The 27,683-nt window shown below is 34.9% G+C and overlaps 1 protein-coding gene across 3 annotated transcripts in view; it reads right to left on the bottom strand.

Moving 5' to 3' along the window:
- OSBPL1A (oxysterol binding protein like 1A) overlaps positions 1–27,683 on the bottom strand; it is a 298,973-nt gene that overhangs the window by 171,884 nt on the left and 99,406 nt on the right. For all 3 annotated transcript variants that reach the window (XM_051970326.1, XM_051970327.1, XM_051970328.1), the window contains one exon: positions 16,298–16,404. In XM_051970326.1, the coding sequence (XP_051826286.1) occupies positions 16,298–16,404 (107 nt within the window). The remainder of the gene's footprint in view (positions 1–16,297; positions 16,405–27,683) is intronic.

The following is a 27,683-nucleotide window of genomic DNA, read 5'->3' as shown; positions in this document are numbered from 1 at the left end:
TCTCTTTCTCAACACTTATTGCCAAAGCTAGCATTTCTAATACAATATTAAATAGTAATGGTGATAGTGCAGCCCTACATTCTTAATACGAATTTAGGCTGATCAACAGTGTATGATCTTTGAATTATATATTGCTGTCTACCAGCTGATACATAGTTTAAAATTTTTGCATCAATATTCATGAGGGAAATATTCTGTAGTTTTCTTGATCTGTTTTGAATTTTCCTAATGTAAACACAAAGACTATTTTTGCATCATAAAAGAAGTTTGTGATACCCCCTTATATATTTTAAAAGTACTTTCTTCTCCCGCGCAACCCCCCCCCCCCCCCCCCCCCCCGGCAATTGGGGTTAAGTGACTTGCCCAGAGTTAGGAAGTGTTAGTGTCTGAGACCACATTTGAACTCAGGTCTTCCTGACTTTAAGGCTGGTGCTCTATCCATTACGCTACCTAGCTGCCCCATGGAAATACTTTATGTAATACTAAAATTATTCTTTAAATGTTGGTTACTATTTGCATGTAAATCTGTAAGATCCTAGAATTATGTTCTTTGAAAGTTCATTTACTGCTTCTTCAACTTTTTTTCAAAGATAACTTTATTTAAATATTCTATTTTCTACTCTGTTAATGTGGGTTTTTAATTTTTATTATAAATTTTCACCCAGTTTATTTAGAACAACACTTTTATTGGCACAGATTTGGGTAAAATAGCTCCTAATAATTCTTTTTAATCCTTTTCACTACTTATAAACTCACTTTTTCATTTTTGGTGTGGTAATTTGATTTATGGCTTATCTATTTTGCAGGTTGTTTTTTTAATAAAGAGTTACTTGTTTTATTTATTAGTCAATACTTTTTGCTTTACTTTTAATTCTGCTACTTTCTCCTTTGATATTAAAGATTTCAATTTTGGTGTTTTATTAAAGGTATTTTAATTCATTGTGCAGTATTTTATAAACATGATGTAGTCATTAATCTGTTCTTTTTCTGTTTTTGAAAAAGCATTCTAAAGTTACAAATTTTTCCCTAACTATTGTTTTAGCTGAATCCCACAAAGATGGGTTTTATTTTGATTGTTATTATCTTTAATGAAATTATTATTCTATATAAATTGTTCTTTGATCTGCATATTTTTTAAGATTAGATTATTTAAGAAGGGAAATAGTAAGTAGTAAGTAGAAACGTGTAAGAAAGGGGGAGGGGCTTTAAACAGAGAGGACTGTTTGAGGGAGATGATCAAAAGCAAAATACTGGGGAGGAGGGAAGAGGGAAAAGATAGAGAAAAGCATAACTTATGTTAAATAAGATGGCAGGGTATATAGAATTAGTTATTTTAACTGACTGTGAAAGGGATGAGCTCTCCCATAAAACAGAAGCAGACAGCAGACTGGATTAAAAACCAGAATCCTACAATATGTTGTTTAGAAGAAACACATTTTAAGCAGAGTGATACATACCGAGTGAAGGTGAAGGGCTGGAGCAGAATCTATTATGCTTTTGGTGAAGTAAAAAAAGCAGGGTAGTGATCCTGATCTCAGATCAAATAAAAGCAAAAATAGATCTAATTAAAAGAGATAAGGAAGGAAACTATATCTTGCTAAAGGGTACCGTAGATAATGAAGCAATATCTATACTAAACATAGTAGTATAGCATCCAAATTCCTTGAAGAGAAATCAAGAGAGATGCAGGAAGAAATAGATAGCAAAGATATAATAGTAGGGAACCTCAATCTTGCTCTCTCAGAACTAGATAAATCAAACTACAAAATAAATAAAAAAGAAGTTAAGGAGGTAAACAGAATGTTAGAAAAGTTAGATATGATTTTTAACATATTTAACATGTATTGGACTGCCTGCCATCTAGGAGAGGAGGTGGGGGAAAGGAGGGGAAAATTCAGAACAGAAGGTTTTGCAAGGATCAATGTTGAAAAATTATCCATGCATACATTTTGTAAATAAATTTTTTAAAAAGTTAGATATGATAGATCTTTGGAGAAAATTGAATGGAGATAGAAAGGAGTACACTTTTTTTCTTGGAAGTTCATGGAACCTATACAAAAACTGACCATGTATTAGGGCATAAAAACCTCAAAATCAAATGCAGAAAGGTAGATCATGCTGCAATAAAAATTACACTCAATAAAATAGACCAAAAATTAATTAGAAATTAAATAATCTAATCCTAAAGAATGAATGGGTAAAACAACAAATCATAAACACAATCAATAATTTGATCCAAAAGAATGACAATAATGAGACAACATACCAAAATTTGTGGGAGGCAGCCAAAGCAGTAATAAGGAAAATTTTATATCTCTAGATGCTTACTTGAATAAAATAGAGAAAGAGAAGATCAATGAATTGGGCTTACAACTAAAAAAGCTAGAAAAAGAACAAATTAAAACCCCCCAATTAAGTATCAAATTTGAAATACTGAAAATAAAAGGGGAGATTAATAAATTTGAAAGTAAAATAAACTATTGAACAAACAAATTTGAAAATAAAAAGAGATTAATAAAATTGAATATAAGAAAACTATTGAATTAATTAATAAAACTAAAAGCTGGTTTTATGAAAAAAAAACAACATAGATAAACCTTTAGTTAATTTGATTAGAAAAAAGAAAGAAAAAAATCAAATTGTTAGTTTCAAAAATGAAAAGGCAGAACTTTTGATAGATAAAGAGGAAATTAGAGCAATAATTAGGAGTTATTTTGCCCAACTATAGGTCAATAAATTTGATAATCAAAATGAAATGGAGGAATGCCTACAAAAATATAGACTGCCCAGGTTAACAGAAGAAAAAATAAATTATTTAAATAGTCTCATTTTAGAAACAGAAATAGAACAATCTATTAATCAATGCCCAAAGAAAAAAATCTCCAAGACCAGATGAATTTACATGTGAATTCTACCAAATATTTAAGGAACAATTAATTCCAATACTATATAAATGAATTGAAAAAAATAAGGAAAAAAGGACTCCTACCAAATTCCTTTTATGACACAAATATGATGCTGAAAGGTAGGGTGAAAACAGAGAAAGAAAATTATAGACCAATTGCCCTAATGAATATTGATAAACAAATCTTAAATAAAATATTAGCAAAGAGATTACAGAAAGTCATCTCCAGGATATTATACTATGACCAAGTAGGATTTATACCAGGAATGCAGGACTGGTTCAATATTAGGAAAACTATTAGCATAACTGACTATATCAATAATCAAACTAACAAAAAATATATAATTAATCTCAATAAATGAAGAAAAAACATTTGATGAAATCCAACATCCATTCCAATTAAAAACATTAGAGAGTATAGGAATAAATGAACTTTTCCTTAAAATGATCAGTGGCATCTATTTAAAAGCATCAGCAAGCATCATATGTAATGGGGACAAACTAGAACCATTCTCAATAAGATCAGAAATGAAAGAAAGTTGCCTACTATCACCATTACTATTCAATATTGTATTAGAAATATTACCTTTGGCAATAGAAAAAAAAAAGACATTAAAGGAATTAGAGTAGATAATGAGAAAACCAAATTATCACTCTTTGCAGATGATATAATGGTATACTTAGAGAATCCTAGAGAATCAATTAAAAAACTACTAGAAACAATTCACAACTTTAGCAAAGTTGCAGGATACAAAATAAATCCACATAAATCATCAGCATTTTTATATATTACCAACAAAGTCTAGCAGCAAAAGCTACAAAGAGAAATTCCATTTAAAATAACTGTAGATGATGCAAAATATTTAAAACTCTATCTGCCAAGGCAAAATCAGGAACTATATGATCACAACTACAAAACAGTTTCCATACAAATAAAGTCAGATCTAGTAAGTTGAAAAAATATCCAAGTGCTCATGGGGAGGCCAAGCGAATATCATAAAAATGGCAATACTACCTAAATTAATCTACTTATTTAATACCATACCAAATAAACTCCCAAGAAATTATTTGACACATCTAGAAAAAATAATAACAAATTTCATCTGGAGGAACAAAAGATCAAGAATTTCAAGGGAATTAATGGGAAAAAATGCAAACGAAGGTGGTCTAGCTGTGCCAGACTTAAAAGTATATTATAAAGCAGCAGATATCAAAACCATTTGGTACTGGCTAAGAAATAGAGCCAATTGATCAGTGGAATAGATTATATTCACAGGATATATTCACTATAGTAATCTAGTATTTGACAAACGCAAAGACCCCAGTTTCTGGGATAAAAACTCACTATCTGACAAAAACTGCTGGGAAAATTGTAAACTAGTATGGCAGAAACTAAGCATTGACCCACACCTAACACCATATATCAAGATAAGGTCAAAATGGGTTCATGATTTAGACATAAAGAGTGATACTGTAAGCAAAATAGAAGAACATAGGATAGTTTACCTCTCAGATCTATGGAGAAGGAAGGAATCTGTGACCAAAGAAAAACAGGAACTCATAAATGAACACTAAATAGATAATTTTGTTTATATTAAGCTAAAAAGTTTTTGTACAAACAAACCTAATACAAACAAGATTAGAAGGGAAGCATTAAATCGGGGATATATTGTTACCTTTAACAGTTCTAATAAAAGCCTCATTTCTAAAATATATAGGTAGAGAATTGACTCAATTTTTAAAGAATTCAACTCATTCTCCAATTGTTAAATGATCAAAAGCTATAAACATACAATTTCAGATGAAGAAATTAAAACCATTTCTAGTCATATAAAAAGGTGCTATAAATCACTATTGATCAGAGAAATGCAAATTAAGACAGCTCTGAGATACCACTATACACCTATTAGATTGGCTAAAATGACAAGAAAAGATAATGATGAAGGTTGGAGGAAATAAGGGAAAATTAGGACAAGAATACATTGTTGGTGGAATTGTGAACAGATCCAGTCATCCTGGAGAGCAATTTGGAACTATGCTCAAAAAAATTATCAAATTGTGCATACCCTTTGATCCATCAGTGTTTCTACAGGATATATACATCCCAAAGAGATCTTAAAGGAGGGAAAGGGACCCACATGTGCAAAAATGTTTGTGGCAAAAAAAATGTTTTTGTAGTGGCAAAAAAACTGGAAACTGAGTGGATGTCCATCAGTTGGAGAATGGCTGAATAAGTTCTGACATATGAATGTTATAGAATATTATTGTTCAAGAAATGATCAACAGGATGATTTTAAAGAGGCTTGCAAAGTCTTATAGTGTAATGGGCTGAAGCTTGAGTTGATGCACTGAGGTCCCAAGCACATGAGGCTAAATAGTAATTGGACCATACTCTATTAATATATAAGCTTGGAGAAAGAATGCCCCTCCCCCCCCCCCCCCCCCCCCCTTGTGCAAGTCCTGATGTGTTATATAGGAAATGACGATTTTGGTGGGTAGAGGCAGGGGAGTGGAAAAGGAATGGGAAGGAGAGACTGCTTGCATTTGCCATTGCAACGATCCCCCTCTGTTAGCTGCCTTCCTGTTGCAGCTGCCCATATTGCTATCGTAATCTTTCTTGCCCATATTGCTATCGCAATCCTTATTCACCTCTTCAATTCAATAAAGATTAAAGATTTTTCCCTAAACCTGAATTCCTGACGTGGTCGGTGGGAACCAAGGACCCTACTTTCACTGAAGAAGTCTCCAGTGACCAGGAACTTAGGTGAGTATAAGACAAACAGGGAACTTATTTTCTTAAAGACTAAACTAGTAACTTTTTGGCTGAAATGGGACAGATCCTAGGTAAAGATTCTCCATCCCCCACCCCAACCCCCCTACCCCCAGCCCCACCCAGCAGTGGTGCTATAGAAAGCCTGCTTAAGCTGATAGAAGATCAAGGGCTACTAATAACTTGGGAACAGGCAGCTAGACTTCTGGGTACATTAAAACGCACCTCCTCTTGGTTCTTAGAGGAAGAGCAAATCTCTCTAGATAACTGGGCATTGGTTGGTCAACAGCTCTCCGCATATTATAATGAAAACGGTCCTCATTCAATTTCCATCAAGGCATTCTATTTATACAATATGATACAGTTGGCCTTAAGATACTGATAAATTCTAGGAGAAAAGGAAAAAACTCTAGGAATAGCTAAATGGGGAAGCCTGAGATAAAGGAGGAAGACAAAGAACAGATTAATGGCCATATGCCCACAGGGCATGGAGATTTAAGTGAGGCTCAAGGGTGGGGTGAATCTGAGGCAGCTTCAGCCCCACCTAAGGAGCAGGTAATTGACTCTCCTCCATCAACTCCACCCTCTGGGATGGAGGGAGGAGGGGTAGTGGGGGGGGGGGGGCAGTGACAGCACCAGCACCTCCCCCCCCTGCATCCAGCTGCTCCTTTGAGTAGATTGCAAAAGGGACTAATTAAGGCCAAAGAGGAAGGAAGAAATGTATTGGAATTTCAACACCACATTTTTTCCCCGTTATTCAACAGTTTAATTCTTCAGGTCAAGAAAGAAGAAGATACTCTCCTTTTGATACAGATATCCTCAAAGACCTGAAAAAAACTTGCACTCTTTATGGGGCTACATCAGCTTATGTTAAAATGTTATTACAGAATTTGGCTTTTGAACTCTTGACCCCTAATGACTGGAAATCTATAGCAAAGATATGCCTAGAACCTGGACAAAACTACTTGTGGCTTTCTGAATACAATGAGCTCTGTAGGATACAAGCCCAACAAAATAGTCAAAGTGGAGTTCATGCTGCAATCACCTGTGACATATTAACAGGTATAGGTCCTTATGCAGATGTCACAGTACAGATTAATTATTCTATAGCAGCATATGAGCAAATTGCTGCTAATGCTATCAAAGCATGGGCTTCTCTCCACAATAAAGACGACAAGGGTGGGGCCTTCTCAAAAATAACAAAGGGCCAAATGAACCCTTTGCTGACTTTGTGGGATGTTTGCAGACAGCTATCACAAGAACAAATGGAGAAAATCCAATAACAGACATTTTGATAAGGCAACTTGCTAAGGAAAATGCTAATGAGGTTTGCAGAAGAATTATACTAGGACTGCGCAAGGATGCTCCTTTAGAGGAGATCACAAGATGCTGTCCCAGAGTGGGCACATATGCCTTTTATAGCCAGGCTATGATGCAGACTTCCCAAAATCCAAACATGGGAAGACAGAGTCCCTCTTGGCAAGGGACTTCCAGAGAGACTCGTAGATGCTTTCAGTGTGGAAAAGTAGGGCATCTGAAAGCTCAATATTGATATAGAGATAGAATGGGAAAACAAGGTGGGAGAACAAGATCCAATACCCCATGTGCAAAATGCAACAGAGGCTTCCACTGGGCCTCAGAATGTAGACAGATTCAGGGAAACGGGATGAGGGGCCCAGCCCCAGGGCCCAAGGCAAAAAACACTTGGGGCATGATGGCAGCCAATGGTGCACCCAGAGAGTGCCTACAAGTTCAGTACCCAGATCTGACCAATCAGCCAGAAAGCCATATGGGAGAAGGGGATTACACAGTCAACCAACCAGGAAGCAACCTGATGGGAGAAAGAGATTGCAATTGAGGAGAATAGAGTTGTATGCAGCTGGGACAACTGAGATACTCCCTGGAGAGGTGAAATCTGTTCCTCTCCAGCCTATGGATCCCTTACCTCCAGGCACAGTAAGCTTGACCATTTCACCTCCTTTTTGTACATACAAAACAGTGTCCATCCACACACTAATGTGGGAAACTGGGGAATGTGTAGATAATATCCCAGTCACTAATACAGGTAGACAATGTGTGACTTATCACCCAGGAGAAGTAGTAGCATCAGGTTTACTCATACAGAATCCTAATAAGCAACCTGGTGATAGTCACCCAGATTCTGACTCCAGACCACAACATCCAGAAATATACTGGACAGCAGCTGTAACAGCTGACCGACCTATGCTCACGATCTATATAAATGGCCTACCATTGGAAGGATTGGTAGACACAGGTGCAGATCGTATAGTTATTAGAAGTGCCAGTTGACCCAGTCACTGGCCAAAGATTAAAGCAGACATCTATATGTCTGGAGTAGGAGGATCAATAGCAGCTGAAATTAGTGCTGCCCCTATGAGATGGACTTTTGAAGGCAAAACAGGAGTTTTTACTCCTTTTATAGTTGAAAAAATTCCCATCAATCTGTGGGGAAGAGACGTTTTACAACAATTAGGGTTAAAAATGAGTACTTCGGTTTTTAAAGCAGGGCTGCTGTTGAAGGCCTGCCAACACTTTCACCTGTTCCTATCCAATGGAATACTGATACACCAGTGTGGATAGAACAGTGGCCCTTAGTAGCGATAAAATTCAGGCCTTATCAGATATCATACAGGAGCAGCTTGAACAAGGGCATTTACAACCTTCTCTAAGTCCTTGGAATTCCCCAGTGTTCGTTGTAAAAAAGAAATCGGGAAAATGGAGGATGCTCACTGATTTAAGAAAAGTAAATGAACAGATGGAAACTATGGAAACTCTTCAGTCTGGACTTCCATCTCGTACTCAATTGCCTAAAGAGTGGCCTCTTTGGGTCATCGATATTAAGGATTGTTTCTATTCTATCCCTCTGGATAAGGAGGATATGAAAAGATTTGCCTTTTCAGTGCCCAGCGTTAACTTAGCTGAGCCTTATAAAAGATATGAATGGACAGTTTTGCCACAGGGAATGAAAAACAGCCCCACTATGTGTCAAATGTATATTGCTGCTGCTCTTGCTCCAATAAGAAAAGCATTTCCAAAAGTTATGCTATTACATTATATGGATGATATATTGGGATATGCACCTGAGGAACAAATGCTAGAAGCATGTCTACAAAAGACCATAGAAACACTAAGATACTACAAATTATACATAGCTGAAAAGAAAATTCAAAGACATGCTCCTTTTCAATATTTAGGATATGAAGTACACCCTAAGGTGCTTACAGTACAAAAACTGTCCTTAAGAACAGAGAAGCTAAACACCTTAAATGATTTTCAGAAATTGATAGGAGATATCAGTGGATGCGACCAGTGTTAGGCTTGACTACGTATCAGTTACAACCATTATATGATATTTTAAGGGGAGACAGTGGTTAAATTCACCACGCCAGCTTACAAAAGAAGCTCAAGAGGCTTTGAGAAAAGTTGAACTGGCTTTATCCAGTGTGGTTGAAAGAGTCACTCAAAAATCCTTGGAAATATCAGTTTTTGCCACACAAGAGGCACCCACAGCAGTCCTTCATCAAGGAGACAGTGTGATAGAGTGGGTGAACCTCCCGGCACAACCAGAACAATGACTTACTCCTTACCCGCTGCTTGTGGCTAGAATTTTGTTAAAGGCCATTAAGCGAGCACTACAATTATCTGAGGCAAGACCTGATAAGATATACACCTTTTACACCAATACACAAATTAATGTGTGTTGTGAGACCATCCCAGAGTGGCAAATTTTATTAGCCATGGCTCCAAATTTTACACATGGGTCTCCATTAAAGATAACCAGACTTTTACATAATTGGCAATGGATTTTTGAAGAAAAAGTTTCTAAAGTTCCTCTTAAAGGACCAACTATCTTTACAGATGCATCCAAACACAATATTTGTGCTGTATACTCTCATCTCTTAACTATAAAAGAGTAATCAGAACTCCTTTTCAGTCCACTCAGCAGAATGAATTATATGCAATCATGTTAGCTCTCACTTATTACCCAGGAGACATAAATATAATATCTGATTCAGCCTATTCAGTAGGTGTGGTACAAAGAATTGTCACAGCCCAAATAAAATTTGCAGCTTCTAATATATATCAGCTCTTTAAGGAACTTCAGGAGCAAGTGAGAAAACATCCAGGTAAGATTTATAACTTGCATGTCCACTCACATAGTGGACTTCCAGGTCCTATTTTTTATGGGAAATCGAAGGCAGATAGCCTTTTAACTATGTTAACCAGTACACCTTTATTTCAGGAGGCCCGGGAATCCCATTCTAAATACCATCAGGCTGCTCGAGCTTTGCGTTTACAATTTGGGATTACAAAAGAGGAAGCTAGGAGCATAGTAAAAAGCTATACAGCTTGCCTTTCTTTCCACACTTCTACACTGCCTCCAGGGAAGAACCCTCGTGATATGAGACCCAATGAAATCTGGCAAATGGATGTGACCCATTATAAATTTTTCGGTTGTCTGTCTTTTATCCATGTTGTGGTAGACACCTTTTCAGGATTCACTTTTGCCATACCAGCAGCAAAAGAGACAGCCCGAATGGTCACTGAATTCCTCACATAAGCATTTGCCATTATGGGTGTACAAGCAATAAAAACAGACAATGGTCCTGCATACACCTCCAAACATTTTGCACATTTTTGTGCACAGTATAAGATTCTACACACCACTGGAATACCCTTTAATCCTCAAGGACAGGCAATAGTAGAGAGGAGAAACAGAGACATTAAGACACTACTCCAAAAACAAAAGAAAGGGGGAGCCACAGGTAACCCTAGAGAACTACTAAATCTAGCACTTTATACTATTAACTTCTTGATTTTTGACTAAGATGCAATGGCTCCGGCAGACAGGTTTTATAACCCACCAGAAGGGCAGTGTCCAGTGCGAGCAGCTCCACTATCTTTAGATAATCGTCAGGTGATGTGGAGAGACCCAGAAAGTGGGGAATGGAAGGGACCAGATAGGCTAACTGCTTGGGGGAGAGGATTTGCTTATATCTCTACAGGTGAAGAAGGAATCAGATGGGTACCAATGAGCCGTATTTGCCTTGTCCATCGCAGAGAGACGGAGCAGACCCTTGAAACGAAGAAGACCCAAGAAACATCGGGTGGTTCTGTTGCTGATTGTGCTCACCATTGAAAGAGTGTGGCAGTTATGGCGTTTGACTCATGGACATAGAAAATCATTGGACTTCAAAACCCTCAGAAATCATTGGATTCTCTGAGACATTAGATTGTTGTAGGACTTTAAATCCCTCAGGAATCATTGGATTCTTTGAGACATAAGACTTGAAAGCCCTCAGGAATCATTGGATTTTCTGAGAAATGATAAGACTGTTACAGGACTTCAAAATCTACTGGAATCATTGGATTCCCTAAGACATAAAAAGACTTTTGTTGGACTTCAAAAACTTGGGGGGATCATTGGATTCCCTGATATGTGAAGCAATGGACAATAAATTGGTTTTGGACTATCTCTTGGCTGCTGAAGAAGGTGCATGTGTGACTGCTGTTTACATACTCACCTTCTAGGACTTCTGGCAATCTTTTACAACACAATGTTGATTTATATTGTTTGTTATACCGTTACTTGGGTATATAATTCATGTTTGTTATACCACATCAAGCCTGCACGGACTGTGGGGAGAGTCATCACTAATAGCCTCTGCGTTGTTGCTATGTGCTTGTGTAATACTTCCCATGCTGATGGGTTTGTGCATAATAAGACCCTTCAGCCCAAAAACCTGCTAGCTACCCCCACTTCCCTTTGATGCTTTTCATCTCCCTTCCTGAGATGTCAGGGAGGGTGTGATCATCTCCTTTTTAGTGCTTTCACCTCCCTTCCTGAGAAGTCAGGGGGATCGTGATCACCTCCTTTTCGGTGCTTTCACCTCCTTTCCTGAGAAGTCAAGGAGGGTGTGATCACCTCCCCTTGGGGACTCTGACCTCCCTGAGGAGTCAGGGATGGCATGATCATCTGTGTTCTAAAACAAAAGAAAGCGGGAGATGTAATGGGCTGAGGCTTGAGCTGATGCACTGAGGTCCCAAGCACATGAGACTAAATAGTAATTGGACCATACTCTATTAATATATAAGCTTGGAGAAAGAATGGCCCCCGCCCACTCTTTGTGCAAGTCCTGATGTGTTGTATAGGAAATGACAATTTTGGTGGGTGGCAGGGGAGTGGAAAAGGAAGGGGAAGGAGAGACTGCTTGCATTTGCCATTGCAATGACCCTTTCAGCTCAGATCCCCCTCTGTTAGCTGGCTTCCTGTCGCAGCTGCCCATATTGCTATCGCAATCTTTCTTCCCCGTAACTGATGCTAAGTGAATTGAGCAGAACCAGGAGATCACTATACATGGCAACAACATTATATGGCGATCAATTCTGATGGATGTGACTCTTTCCAACACTGAGATGACTGAAGCAGTTTTAATAATCTCATGATGAAAAGAACCATCTACACCCAGAGAGAGGACTGTGGGAATTGAGTGTGGATCACTGCTTAACATTATCAATCTTTTTGTTGTTGTTCCCTTGCATTTTGTTTTCTTATTCATTTTCTTTCCTCTTTGATCTGATTTTTCTTTCTGCAGCAAGATAATTGTATAAACATGTTTACATATATTGGATTTAACATATATTTTAACACGTATAACATATATTGGATTGCTTGCTATTGAGGCGAAGTGGTGGAAGGAGGTAAGAATTTGGAACACAAGGCTATGCAAGGGTCAGTGTTAAAAAATTATCCATGCATATGTTTTGAAAATAAAAGGCTTTACAATAAATGTTTTGGGACAACATTTTTACAGTTAAAGGTTCTGATAAAGACCTTATTTCCAAAATTCTATATATAATAGAAATTATATATTTCTAATTTATAGGAAATTAAGCCATTCTCCAATTGATAAATGGTCAAAGGATATGAACAAACAATTTTCATATGATGAAATTGAAACTATTTCTACTCATATGAAAAGGTGTTCCAAATCATTATTGATCAGAGAAATGTAAATTAAACAACTCTGAGATACCACTACATACCTGTCAGATTGGCTAAGATTACAGGAAAAGATAATGATGAATGTTGGAGAGGATGGGGCAAAACTGGGACACTAATACATTGTTGATGGAGTTGTGAATGGATCTACCCATTCTGGAGAGCAGTTTGGAACTATACTCAAAAAGTTATCAAACTGTGCATTTTTTAATCAAAGCCTTTTTTTTTTATTTTTTCTTCTTTAAAATTTTTTATTATAGCTTTTTATTGACAAAACATATGCATGGCAAATTTTTCAACATTGACCCTTGCAAACACTTCTGTTGACTCCCTTGTTTGTATACAAAACTGATCTTTTCATAGGAATGCTCAGTCTTCTATTTCATTCAAGGTCCTTTTTTTCCCCTTCTACTATTATAAATCTTTTGGTAGACAAACAAATCTTGTAAAGCTAATTCACCTGCCTTCTATTAATATCATTCCAGGATTTCTACTCTTTTAAAATTAGACTAATTAAATTTTGTGTGATCCTCTTTGTGGCTCCTTAGTACTTAAATTTATTCTTTCTGGTTGTTTATAATATACTTTTCTTGAACTAGGAACTTTGGGTTTTGGCTATAATATTCCTGGGAGTTTTCACTTTGAAGTTTATTTCAGAAAGCAACTAGTGGATTCTTTCAGCTTCTGTTCTGCCTTTTGTTGTAAACCTAATTCATCTGCCTTCTATAATAAATGAGCAATTTTCTTTTACAATTTCTTGAAATATAATGACTATGTTCTTTTTTATGTTCCTGGGTTTCAGAGAGTTCAATGATTCTTTAATCATTTCTTCTCCTGTTTTCTGGATCAATTATTTTTCCTACGAGTTATTTCAGACTTTCTTCAATTTTGTAGAATTATGATTCTTTTTCTTATTTCTTGATGTCTCATGGAGTCATCACCTTATATTTAGTCAACTGTAATTTTTAAGGAGTTATTTTCTTCAGTTAAGTCCTATCTGCTGATTTCCCCCATATTCCCCTCTACTAATATCATTTGCTTTTTTAAAATTCCACTGCAACTTTACTTTGTTAGGCTAACACTAAAACTAAGTCACCACTCTACTACTAGGATCAAAGCTACACAACTATGTTTCTGGAACTTGTTCCTTGAAAAATACATAGCTACAGTTCATGTTTGTGACTGTTCCTATCCACTCTGTAAATAAGACTCAGAACTGGGTAGCAGGTGACAGAGCTGTCAGATGGTACTCATTCCTGAACCCAGAGCTAATTCACTTGAGATCTTTTTCTGTCCTGGTTCCATGTCTTGGCCTTCTTCCAATTCTTGGGTTCTGGGAATATTTTGAACTCAGTCCTGGTCAGAGCTTCTCCCTACTGTCTAAAGACCACTCTCTACTTGTCCCTCTAAACTGTCTTTGACTGAAAAAAATTTATTCATTTTGGCCTTTGTTTTCCCAATCAGACTTCAAGTCTGGTACACTTTTGAGATTGTTGAAAAGCTATACTATCTTTATATGTACTTGAGAAAAAAATTAAATAATATTAATTGGAAGAAAAAGAAATAGTGGGGAGCTAAGGTATAGGCCATTAGATGGCTCAGTGAATAGAGCATTGAGCCTGGAGTCAAATTTAGTTTCAGACACTAATTAGCTATGATCTTTGACAACTTATTTTACCTCTGTTTGCCTTAATCCATGGAGAAAGAAATGACAAATTAATCCATATCTCTGCCACGAAATGCCATATGGGGATCATAAAGAGTCATATGCAACTGAATGACTGAACAACAAAGTTGTATTGCTCTCTTGATCTGTCATCTTGACTCTTCCACAATTCTCTTGATATCATCAAAACACAAAAGAAATACTCTCAGACCTCCTATCCCATTAGACTCTTTCTAGGACACTTGATGATGACAGGTTTCAGAGACAACAAAAATATCGTTCCACTACATTAGAATACAGTTTTTTCCTTTGTTTAATCTTTCTTAATATTTACTAATGTTTACCTTTTTATATTTCTGATTAATTTTAAATCGCAAAGTTCTATTAAACTCCTATACAGTTCTATTCTTTTCATCAAGAGAACATTGTACACAGCAACAATAAGATTATACAATGATCAATTATGATGGACTTGGCTCTTTTCAACAGTGAGGTGATTTAGGTCAGTCCCAATGGTCCTATGACAGAGAGCCATCTGCACCTAGAGAAAGGACTGTGGGGATTGAGTCCAGATCACAACACAGTATTTTCACTTTTTGTTGTAAATTGTATATATACATTGCCCTCTGGCTCTATATTATTTGGGCAGTTTTCTTTTAAAATTTCTTGAAATGTGAAATAGAATTTTGGTCATGGCATTCAAGTAGCTTAATGATTCTTAAATATTTTTTCTCCTCTGTTTTTTCAGATCAGTTGATTTTTGCTATAAGATACCTTATATTTTTTTCTACATTTTCAGTCTTTTCACTTGGTTTTAATATTTCTTGTTATCTCACGGGGTCCTTGGTTTCAATTTGATCTATTCTAATATTCAGGAAATTTAAGTTGGACAAGCTTTTATATCTTTTCTGCCCAAGCAGGTATTTCCATTTCTGATTCTTTCTTCCATAACTCATTTCTTTTCCATGTTTTCTCTTCAAAAGTATTTAATTTCATTTAAAAAACATTTTAGCTCTTTTTAAAAAATGCTTGCTTCATTTCTTCAAGGAATCCTAGATGAATTTGTTCTTGAGTTTTTTGTTTTTTTTTTTGGGGGGGGAGAGGGGTTGGGCTTTGCTTTGTAGGTATTTTGTATATACCTAAATATATTTGTGATGTACACAGAGTTAGAATTCGAGTTCCTAAAAAGAGCTTTTTTTTTTTTATATTAGCATTTAACAGATTATCTGGTACAATGTATAAATTAATAAATGCCTGTTGATTGACTGTTTGATTATAACCACCTGTGAGAGTAACCTGAGATGAAGAAAAACAAATACAGCAGAAGAATCTGCTACTGTGTGATAAGTAGTTTCAACACTTAAGGACTCAGTTTCCTTCTCTGCAAAATGAAGGGATCGGCATCATTAACCTGTAAGGTCCCTTAGAGTTTCAACTTTCTACAAGTTTATTAATTGCCAAAATAACATATTCTTTAAATACTATATGATGTAGTCATATTGATTTCCTGTATAATCCAATAATCCTATAATCCAAACTATTCCCAAACCTGACATTTCATCTTCTTATTTTACATTGGAAGAGCCTATATACTTACAACTTACTCCCTCATCTTACATCTTCCTTCAAGGCTCAGCTCTGTCTACCTCTTCCTCATAGAAAATTTTCCATATCTCCCAAAAGCTTTTTGCCTTCAAATTATTAAAAATTATGTCCCCCTAAACTGTATCCCCAGTTTCTGATTTGGTTGAGAACAAGATAGTAAAAATTCACATCACTATTTAAATTGTGAAAAGCAAAACTTGGATTAATATATAACTTTGGGTTACTTAAAATACAATTCTCTTCTAGCACTAGCCATAAGAAATGCTGTCTAGTCTGCTGATATAGTGTCAAAATAATTCTGAGGTAATTTAATATCAAAATACCTACCCCCTCTTGTTTGGTGAAGAGATTAAGACAATCATTCAAAGCTGCACAAGTTTCTCCAGAGGCTTCTGAGACAGCTTCAACTTTCTGAAGAAATGATGGAAGAATTTCTATAAATAAAAAAAGCAATAAAACTAATGGTACTTTAGCAATACTGATGTTACACAAATACCTTCAAATACTACTAATGTAATGATACTTTTGAACTATAATGAACAAATTATACAGAATCCATCATTATCAGTAATACTTCTTATTGAGGACTGCATGCTAGTTGTTGAAGAACATACACACACACACACATATACATATACACACATATATAATTATAATAATGATGATTACTACCGGATAATAACAATAATATGATTACTATAAAATTATCATACTAATAACTCTACACTACACTTGGTTTCAAAAATCCAAATTCACAAATTCAAGATGAAGACCTGGTTCTAATCAACAAATAGTTTCTGTGAAAAATATGTAGGGGTTTTAATAGAATGCAAATTAGAATTAACAGTGTGACAAGGCAGCCAAAAAAGCTTGAATAATCTTAACCTTCATTTAAAAAAGCAGATAGTCTAAAATGAAGATAGTTAGATCATACTTGGAATAATTTCATTTCTGGACACTAGTTTAAAAGGGAATTAACAAAATGAAGACTATGCTGGGAAGGGAAACCATAACAGTGATATGAATAGGAGCTGTGCAACAGGATCACCAAATAAACAAAATCAGAGGTATTTATTTGGAAAACAGAATTATGGAAGTGCAATCAATCCTCAATATTTGTGCATTTAACTTTTATGTCTTCAAGCATTCATATGATTTTATTAATAACCTCATTTTCATTTTCAAATGTGCAACCATGCACAGTAGAGAAAATGAAAGCCACAATACAATCAAGATCATAAAGCAGCTAGGATCCCGTGAGGTACTTCACTAGTCTTGTTCACACTACCACGGCAGAGTGAAAAGATACCTGTATTCAGAGTCGTCTAACAGCAGCAACTAAGGTCCCAGCAACCTCTCTCTTGATTTTCAGAGGTGGCCAAGGTAAAGCAGTGTGAAATCAATGGATTTTCTGTTTAGTTTTTTAATCGATGTTAGCACAAATGGTCATAGAATTCAATTTTAGGGAATTACTAGTAAGAAATAATGCTTTGCATGTTATCAATTTATTTTGTGTAATGCATTTATGGATTATTTCATGGCTACTGTATTAGGGAAAGTATATATTAACAGAATAAATGTTTTGTAATAAAAAATTGTTTGCAAAAAAAGTATATTTTAAGCAACTTGGTCATGAGAATCTTCCCTTTTATTTCCCATAAATCCAATGTATCAATATTTGCACTTTTTACTGTCATATCATTTTAAAGATTATTCCCATGAAAATTGAAGATTGATTGAATATCAATAGTATCTTCAAATACCTATCTAAAGATTTATTATGTGAAAAAATTAAGACATTCATTCTGGCTCCAGAAAGCATAACTATAAGCAATGAATAAAAACTGAAAAGTAGTATTAAAGTTTAATAAAAAGAAAAACTGCCCCCAAATGGAAGCTATCCAAAAGTGAAATTCAGCCAGTGTAATGGTAGCAGACTCCTGTAAACACTGCTGATAGGGAAGAGGGGGATGGATTGCTTCAACTAGAGGAGTTCTGATATGCAACAAAACTAAAGCTGATCAGGTAGGCACACTAAGTCTGGAGCAATACATTAAGCCCATGGGTGGAGGGAGCTACCAGACTGCCTAAGAAAAAAAGAAAGGGAAAAAAAAAACCATCAAGTATTTGTTAAATATCTATGAGGTGCTTGGCACTATGCTATAAGCATATTACAATTATCTCATTTGATTCTCACAACTCTGTAAGGTGGGTGGTGTTGTGGTCTCCATTTTATTTTATTGTTAATAAAATCAAGACTAAGAATTAAGGGGTTTGTCAGGGTTACACAGTTAGTTGGTATGTAAGGTTGCATTTTAACTTAAGCTCTTCCCGATTCCAGATAAGAGACCCGAGCTCTGTATACTTTGGTGTTATTTGGCAATCCCTGGGCTCATACCCACAAGTAAGAAATAGGGCAGGAAAATAACTTTTAAAGGCACTGAGTTTCCTCATGAAAGATCTAACGTGAACTTCAGGTGACTACTTGTAGAACAGAGGGCAGATGATGACTTTGAGGTCTCTTCCAAATCTGAGGTTCAATGATAACACTATGTACCATGTTTGCAATATAAATATCTCTACTTCCCTGAAATAATCTCTCTTCTCTGAACTCTCAATGACATTTATTTTTGCATTTTGAACATATTTAATAAATATTTATTAGAATATACATTATATCCCAATTATAATCTTACATATTTTTACTTAATCATATCTCCTTAATCCTTGATAATAAAATCTAGACTGCCCTGACTAGTCCTTTACCATGTGAGTAGCTGAATGCTACATACTAAAATATCAGGTGAAATATGGCAAAAAATAGACTAACATATGCCTTTAAGAAATTTATAATGTAATCTGATACTTTATTTCCTAAAAGAGTTAAGGGAATCAAAACCACAATTTAAATAATTTTTTTAAAGCCTTTAAAAAACTATACGACAATAATGGTTTTTTGCAAAGTATTTTACATGTTATCTTATTTGAATCCCCCCAAACCCCAAAGAATTAGGTGTTATTATTATCCTTGTTTTTATAGATGAGGCAACAGATTGAGAGAAGTTAATCCTTGTCCAGGATCACAGAGCTAGTATCTGTTATATATTTGAATATAATTTTTCCGAACTCCAAGTCCAGTACTTGATCTGCTATGCCAAATAACTATCTATATAATCAAGCATTTAGTACAATGCAATACATATGGCAAATATTTAATTATGCAGTCTCTGAATAATGCATAAATGCAATTTCAAAAAGTAGGCATAATTAAAATAGAGAAGGGGAAGGCAAGAATCATTTATATGATGGCTGCTATATGCCAGGCACTGTGTTAAATACTAATTTTTTTTAAACAAATACTATTTCATTTGATCTTCACAATAGTCCAGCAACATAGGTACTATTATTATTTTAATTTTACAATTGAGGAAATTAAGGCAAGCAGAGATTAAATGATCTGTTCAGAGTCACAAACCTATAATATTACGCTATTAAGGCCAGATCTGTGCTCAGATCTTCCTGATTCCAGGCTCAGGCCTCTAGCCACTGAACCACCAACTGTTTCATTTAGGAGTGCTTATGAGCTTCTAAATACAATATACATATTACTAAAACAAATAGTTGACCTGGTATTTTTAAATTCTTTTTGTAATTTATCTCAAGAACTTGAATTGGAAGAAAATTACTAAGAAAAAATGACAACAAAAACAAGCCAACTTGGTGGTCTGAAACTAGGTTAAAAGTTATGTAATTTCACTGAAGAGCTACAGTTCCTAAAGAGTAACCACAAACAAATTTTAACAGAGCCTAGTGAGGATAATACATAATATAATTAGTAGCAGAAGACATTTGAGATGATACTGTTTCTACTTTGATATTTAATAAGTAAAATTGTTATAGGAAACCACATATAATAATAACATTTCAGCCATTTAATAACTCCTAATTAAAAGATAGCAGCCATTATGTTTCTGTACCTATAAGTAGTTATTTTTACTGCAAGTTTAGCCTGAGATCTGTACATTTTTAAGACAAAACTGATTTTTTAAAATCAATTGGGATTAAGTAATAATAACCAATTATTAAATGTCTAAAGCCAAATTTGAACTCACATCCTCCTAACTCCATAATTGGTTCTCTATCCACTATGCTATCTAGCTGCTCCTAAAAATAACTTTTAAAATTTTGAAAATTGCTTTTTCATCTAAAATGTTTACATTTAAAAAGATAGTTCTTTTAGATCAACACATTATGCTTTAAATTTATGTTAATAGAACATACATAAAACACATCAATAGTATATCAATGCCAATCCCAAAAAAACTATAAAAGATACTTTATAAAAATTAGATAAAATAATTTAAACATTGAATAGAAAATAAAAAAGCTAGAACATCAAGAAGAAAATAAAGAAAAAGTAGAAACGAAGTGAAAAATAACAATTTCCAGTTTCAATTTGTGATGTAGCAATATTCTAAATCTATCAATCAACAAGCACTTAATATCTCGTGTGTGCCATGTACTATGCTAAGTGCTAGGGAAAGGAAGGAAGGAGGCTGGGAGCAAAAGACCACTGTAATGCTCTGCTGATGTTCATTCAGCCATTCTAGAAACCATTCTAGAAACATTTGGGAAAATGACCAAAAAGTAAATCATTTATGCCCCATAGAGTATAGAAATTGGCCTAGAAATACTACTAATAGGCTTAAGCTCCAAAAGTTGAAAGAAAAGAGAAAATATATCTGTAAAAGATATAAAAAAGAGGGAAAGCCAGAAGAAACAAGCAGAACAGCTTTGAAAGTTTTTCTCATTAATTTCTTTATCACTTGTTTATACTACTGATAATTTCAGGTAGGAGTAACCCTCCTAACACATATACACACATATACATACAGAAAATCACAGATTTTTTGAATTACTAAAATATGGGGGGCTGATTTTTATTGTAATATATCCATATTCAAAACTTCAACAAATATGTATTTATTTATTTTGCTGAGGCAATTGGGGTTAAGTGACTTGCCCAGGGTCACACACCTAGGAAGGCCATATTTGAACTTAGGTCCTCCTGAGTTCAGGGCTGGTGCTCTATCCACTGCACCACCTAGCTGCCCCTCAACAAATATTTACTAAGCAAGTACTATATACCAAGGCACTGAGCTAGATATAAGACAAAGATAAATGAGATGCTGCCCCGATTCTTAAAAAGCATGTAGTCCAATAAAGACAATACCCAGTACAAAAATAATTATAACATCAAGTAGAATATGCTAAGGAATCAGAAGAGAAACAAAGTATTATGACAGGTTTTGAAAGAAGATATTAAACTGACTTGAGAGCTTCCAAATAATTTGCCTGGCAAGCAAAGGCTTTCTACAATTTGGAAAACACCACCTTCTTTCTCTATTCTTGGAACATTCTCTGTTCCCCCACTTCATTTGATGACTTCCTACCATTGCAACCTTTAAAGCCCACAATACTATCTCTTTGATCTTCCTGACTAGTAATTTGTGCCTCAAGCTACTAGAAAACACTTTATCTTCTAACTCTGTTATAATCACCATGTAACATTATATAATGTTATCATCTGAGCTGCAAAACTCTGTCCAAACTAAACTATATTTCTATACTATTAAGAAAAGTTTTTTCACTTCCCATTCAAATTCCTATACTAAAAAAATGATGAATATATAACACACTTTATTTGATATAACAAAACTTCCCAAAATAACCTGTATTCAAACATTATAACCAATTAAAACAATGTTCCTTTCCTTTCTAGTCACCCAGCATTCAATAACTTAGAGTCCTCTTGAATTATGGTCTGCCCTAGGGTTGAAGTCCACCTTTCCTACCTCCTCAGACCCCAAGAAAATTGTTCAAAGTCTCTGGAAAGCTCATTCCATCCCTCTAAACCTGGACAGTCCATATAACTCAATATCCTAAACTATCACTCTGCTTGGTTTACAAACTCCTCTTCTGAGGAAATCCAAGATGTACAGTCCAGGGACACATCCTTGGCACTGTCACTCCTACTGTCTGCTTGGCTTCTGGTAGCTCTAGGTTTTACCCAGAAACTCTTTGCCACTGTCTTTCCTAGCACTAGGTGAATTTCAGGAGGGATCTTGGAAATGAACAGGTTTCACTTCCAAGAAATTAAGTCTATGTATACAGTCTTTCTCCTTTCTGTAACTCCCAATTCTTTTACTTGTCATTCATCTCATTCTGCTTTTCTTCTTACACAGACAAGTCCAAGGGGAAACCCAAGTGTATACACTGGACCATCATCTTCATTAGGTTAAGAAGGCAAAAGAAGTAATCAGGCCCAGATGAGTTCATATCATATTTATCAAGGAGTGAATGCTGTCAGGGGAATAGCATCTCCTTAAAAAAAGATAAGAAGTGTTCCAGGGGGCACAGAGAGGCTTTCCCAAGCTCCTTTTGGGCATACTGTCTACAAATGTATTATCCTTTTATTGCCAGTATAAACAAAAGACAATTTTACTACCATATGAAGTGGTCCTTTAGACAGATTCATAATAAAAAGTTAAAAATCATAGATAATTCCCTATTTTCCTCTGTGAGAAATCCACTGGATAACATGGCTAACTTTTGTTTAATATCTGTGTTCAAAGGTGTAAAGACAAAACAATCATTTTCCAAACTCCTATAAGCTTCAATAGGAATATACTTTACAAGAAAGTTTTAGCAAATATTTGTATTTGTTAAATTAATCTAGCTTTAGTATATATTTTATCACATATGGTCAATTAGAAAACTAATAATATACAAGTATTTGCAAGAAAAGACCAAAATAGAAAGTGCCCTAGATATCCACAGAATATCTCTGTAGAAAAAACAAAAATAGAATTCAAGATGACAAAAATAGCCATGAGAAAAGTATTTGGTAACACCACTTGTATTCTGCTATTCCTGCCACCTGTTTAATTTCCCTTCACTGTCACTCCCCCGATCCAAAAAAAAGAAAAAAACTGCATCACAGCATCTTCAGATATAACAAGCCTGTATAGTTAAACAAACAAAAATGTAACTCTTACAGTGACAGTAAGTGGTTCCACCAATATGCAACACTTTAACTGGGAACTCCTGGATCAAAGAACAAAGATGAGCAGGATATGTGTTAGAGAAAAAATATTCTGAGCAGGACATAATTCCAATTGGGTAAATTCTGCTTTTATATGCTTAGTATTATATTATATATTATTATTATATTATAAGTACATATTATACTTAATTCTGCATTTATTTACTTAAGAATGGGGTATCTGTAAGAATAGAAAGACAATAAAAGACCGTGGAAAAAATTATTTGAGATGAAAGGAAAAATATTTCTATGTTAGGGATAGAGGCATGTCTGTTTTATAGAAATTTCATTCCACTTGAACTTCTGGCCACAAAGGCAGTCAGCAGCTACTCACAAAATCATCACATTAAGCAAACACCTAAGCTGTAGTATCTAAGCTAATTATATTTCCTTCAGCTCATCAAAATGAAAGATTATTTTTATCACCTTGATTGCAGATCTACAGGCTTTTTTTAGTCCTTTTCTATTATATCTTTCAAAGAGAAAAATCAAATCTTGACTTATTCAGTATAGTAATTCAGCAAGTAATATAATTTGTGGATTATTCATTCTCTCCTCAACTCCTTTTAACCTGGCTTTTGCCTCACTCTCCCCCACTCTAAGAAAACCATTCACTTTTAAGATCATCAGTAACTACCAATTCCAGTGACCTCTTTTCCATCCTTATCCATCCTTTTCCATAAACCCTCTGAAGGTTTTTCAAATATTGATCATTCCCTTCTAATTCTCTCTCTCCTCCACTAGTTTCAGATATATTGAAGTATTGGTTTTCCAACTTTTTTAAACTATTCCTTTGTTTGATTATCTTTACAATTCCTTACTATAGGTATGCTGGTCCTCTCCTTTCTTCTCTTAGAAATATTATGTACTCCAATAGCTTCAACTACCACCTTTCATGTACATCCAGTCCTGAGCTCCTTTTTCTGAACTTCACACCTGTAAGTGCCTAAAGCAGATGATCATTTAAGTTTTTCATCAGCATCTCAATGACTTTAGCATGTTCCAACATGTCCCCACCACAAAACCACTTGGCTTTCTATTCTACTTCCAATAATCCTTGTTTCTCATGTTTGAAGTTTCCAACTCTTATCTTTCACCTCTCCTACACAATCAGCTTCCAATTCCTGTCAATTCTGCTACTATCAATTGTGTCCCATTTTTACTCTCCATTTTAGTTGCACTTGTACTACAATGATACTGACCCTCACTAAGACCCACCTACTCCTACAGGGGTATACAAATGAATGTGTTAATGGAAAAGCAAAAAGTGAGTCACACCTGATATTACTACCTTCCTTCCTTAATTCCCTAGTCACCTTCTGCCACCTTCCATGAGGTTCCGGTATAGGAGGAAAAAAAGAAAACAAATTTAATGATCTGATCAACTCATAACAGACTTCTGAGACTCTCTTCTCTAAAGGTCTCCTTAAATGGCACTTCTCCTTGGAGGAGCTCACTTCTTGTTGGAATCAAGCAAGCTGACTCATCATTCCTACTCACTACTTCTGCCACTGGAAAAATCAACTTTTTCTCCCCTTTCTTTTCCATAGTTCATCCAATAGAATATGTTCAGTATTAGCAAAGAAGGCAAAAATCAGCTAAATTTTAAAAGGATGAGCCTCTGGTTACTAGTCTTGAAATTCAACTTCTGTTAATTCATGGCAAAGCATAGGGGTAAAGGAGCAGTATTCAGTTGGAAAGATGCTTTTTAAAAATCCAAAAATATAAGACTAAAAAGACTAAGTTTTAGAAGAGGGGGAAAGTGTGTGGTTAAAATGGATTCTAAGCAAAATAGTTTTTAAAAGGTTAGTTTTTAATTTTTAAAAATTAAGTTTAATTAAATTTTAGTTTCTTTCATTTGCTTCATAAACAAAAATGATGTCCTTTATGATTGAGATATAACTTATTGAAAGATTTGCATGCTCAGAGCCTGAAGATGCTATGGCAGGGGTCCTCAAACTACCTGATGCGGCCACTGAGGACGTTTATCCCTCTCACCCAGGGCTATGAAGTTTCTTTATTTAAAGGCCCACAAAACAAAGTTTTTGTTTTTACCATAGTCCGGCCCTCCAACAGTCTGAGGAACAGTGAATTGGCCTCCTATTTAAAAAGTTTGAGGACCCTTGTGCTATGGAGTGGTCATTAAAGTAAAAAACTTCTACTTCACAAAAAGTTTTTTTTTTTTTTTTTTTTAACTGAGCACTACTATACTATAGTAAAAGAAGAGGTTAGTAGTGGTATCAGGCATTTTGCAAATGAGCAAAATGAAATGGCAGTTGGAGCAGGAGACTAGAGAATGAAAAATCAAGTGTTGAAGCAAAGATTCATGGGGTTGAATACAATAATCTGTAGGGCTACTGCCTGAAGCAACAGGACCAACAACCTGGGACCTACTTTTAGAGCCTAAGATATTAAAATTATGCCCACTTGCAAAAACCAGAATGGGCCATGGGCTGTGAACTTTGTATATATAAGAATGGGGGTATCAGATGTCACTCAGTCTCCAGTTCCTTACTTCTACTCTCTGTTTACTTACTTAAATTGGGCAGAAGCTGATTTTAAAGCTTATTATGTTCAGAAAAGTTACTTATCTAACTTCTGTTTTAATAGTTTGGTTTTTTTCCCACTTAGAAATTCAACTGATGTGAATTTATGGAAATACATGTGAATATGTGAATACATGGGAAATGACAACAGGAAAACAATGCTTCAGTATAGAGAGATAGACAAAGGACCACTTCTGGTTCTAAATTCTGGGATTGTATGGTCTTGGAGAAAGAGCATCACAAAATGCTTTAGAATGATGGTCTAGCCAGCAGGATGAATACAGAGAGACTTGAAGAGACCTACATGAACTGATGCTAAGTGAAATGAGTAGAACCAGGAGATCATTATACACTTCAACAACAAGACTACATGATGATCAATTCTGATGGATGTGGCTCTCTTCAACAATGAGAGAATCCAAATCAGTTCCAACTGATCTGTAATGAATAGAACCAGTTACATCCAGAGAAAGAACAATGGGAAATGAGTATGGACTACAACATAACATTTCCATTCTTTCTTTGTTGTTTGCTTGCATTTTTGTTTTCTCTTCTCAGATTATTTTTACCTTCTTTCTAACTCCGATCTTTCTTGTGCAACAAAATAACTGTGTAATAAGCTTCTCTAAAATGTTATCATCTCTGGGAGCAGGTTTCTTGGGGGCTTCTGTATATTTAAATACATATATTGTATTTAATACATACTTTAACATATTTAACATGTATGGGACTGCCTGCCACCTAGGGGAGGAGGAGGAGGGAAGGAGGGGAAAAGTTGAAACAGAAGTTTTTGCAAGGATCAGTGTTGAAAAATTACCCATGCATATATTTTGTATATAAAAAGCTGTAATTAAAAAAAAAAAAGAAGAAGAAAAAAAAAAAGATAGATGGTTTAGGCTTGGTGCACAGAAAAATTGAATAGGTATAGTCCAGATTTTTGTATAACATAAGGTTATTATAAGAGTCTGTGCATTAAACTAAACTGTCAAGGCAAGAATAATGAAAAATAAAAATCATGATCCTAATGTTACTGCTGTTTCTCTGAACTTAAAGCCAATAATTACTACTATAAGAGCAGGATTTTTTCTACAGGCTTCTTAAAAAGTCACTGGCAAACTATATCTGCAATGTGGAACAGGATGTGGGTGTTATTTGGGTTTTTTTAAGGAACACATGGTACAAGGTTATTCTGTGAAATTTTTTTGGCAGTAAAGTCAAATCAGTTAATTCCTCTTACAAAATCTGTGCTATAAATCACTCCCCATTTTCTTTTATGGAAAAAAAAAAACTTCAACCCAAATTCATAATTTAGATTTTATTTTTATTTGAATCAGACTTTTCAGTAGAGTCAGTGTTTAGAATTAAGTTTTGAGTGACCAGATAACATTTTCATATAAGTATATATCATTATCAGAAAGGACTGTGCATTTTGTTTTGTTTTAATGAGTTTTAATAAAGTACATATGACAAAAACACTAACATCCACATTCTCCTTTAGTCATTTTGTCAAAAGTTAATACTGAAAAATCAAACCACTTTCTAGCTTATTAGACATAAGCTTTAAAAGTATGTTATTGCTTGTGTTAATTTCACATGAATAAGAATGTAACCTTATAAAAACAAAAATTTTAAAAACTGACAATTTAAAAGAAAACCTTGTATCTTAAAATGATTTTTAAAATAGCTTTTTACTTTTCAAAATACATGCAAAGATAGTTTTAAACATTTCTTCTCCCTTCCCTTATCTGAAAGCTAATTATATCTAGCTGGCTAGTAATCAATAAGGAGCATAATTGACGGGTATGCAAGATTCACAGTACTGGAAGTTGCCTCAATCCTTCAACCCATGACCAATATATTAAGTAATACTAAGCTTTCCTATTATTCAATGCCATTGTATTAATTTGATGTTTTAAAACTACAGTAAGAAGTTAAATATTATTTTTTTCCTAACAGGTAATCACCAAATTAAATAAACTGTTCTACATACGTTGCTGTTCAGTTGTTTCAATCGTGTCGGACTCTTGGTGACCCCATTTGGGGACTTCTTGGCAAAGATATT

Source organism: Antechinus flavipes, chromosome 1 (genome assembly GCF_016432865.1).
Source record: "Antechinus flavipes isolate AdamAnt ecotype Samford, QLD, Australia chromosome 1, AdamAnt_v2, whole genome shotgun sequence".
In the NCBI taxonomy this organism is placed as follows: Eukaryota; Metazoa; Chordata; class Mammalia; order Dasyuromorphia; family Dasyuridae; genus Antechinus; species Antechinus flavipes.
The sequence above is the reverse complement of the archived record's forward strand: the minus strand, read 5'-3'. Positions and strand labels throughout refer to the sequence as shown.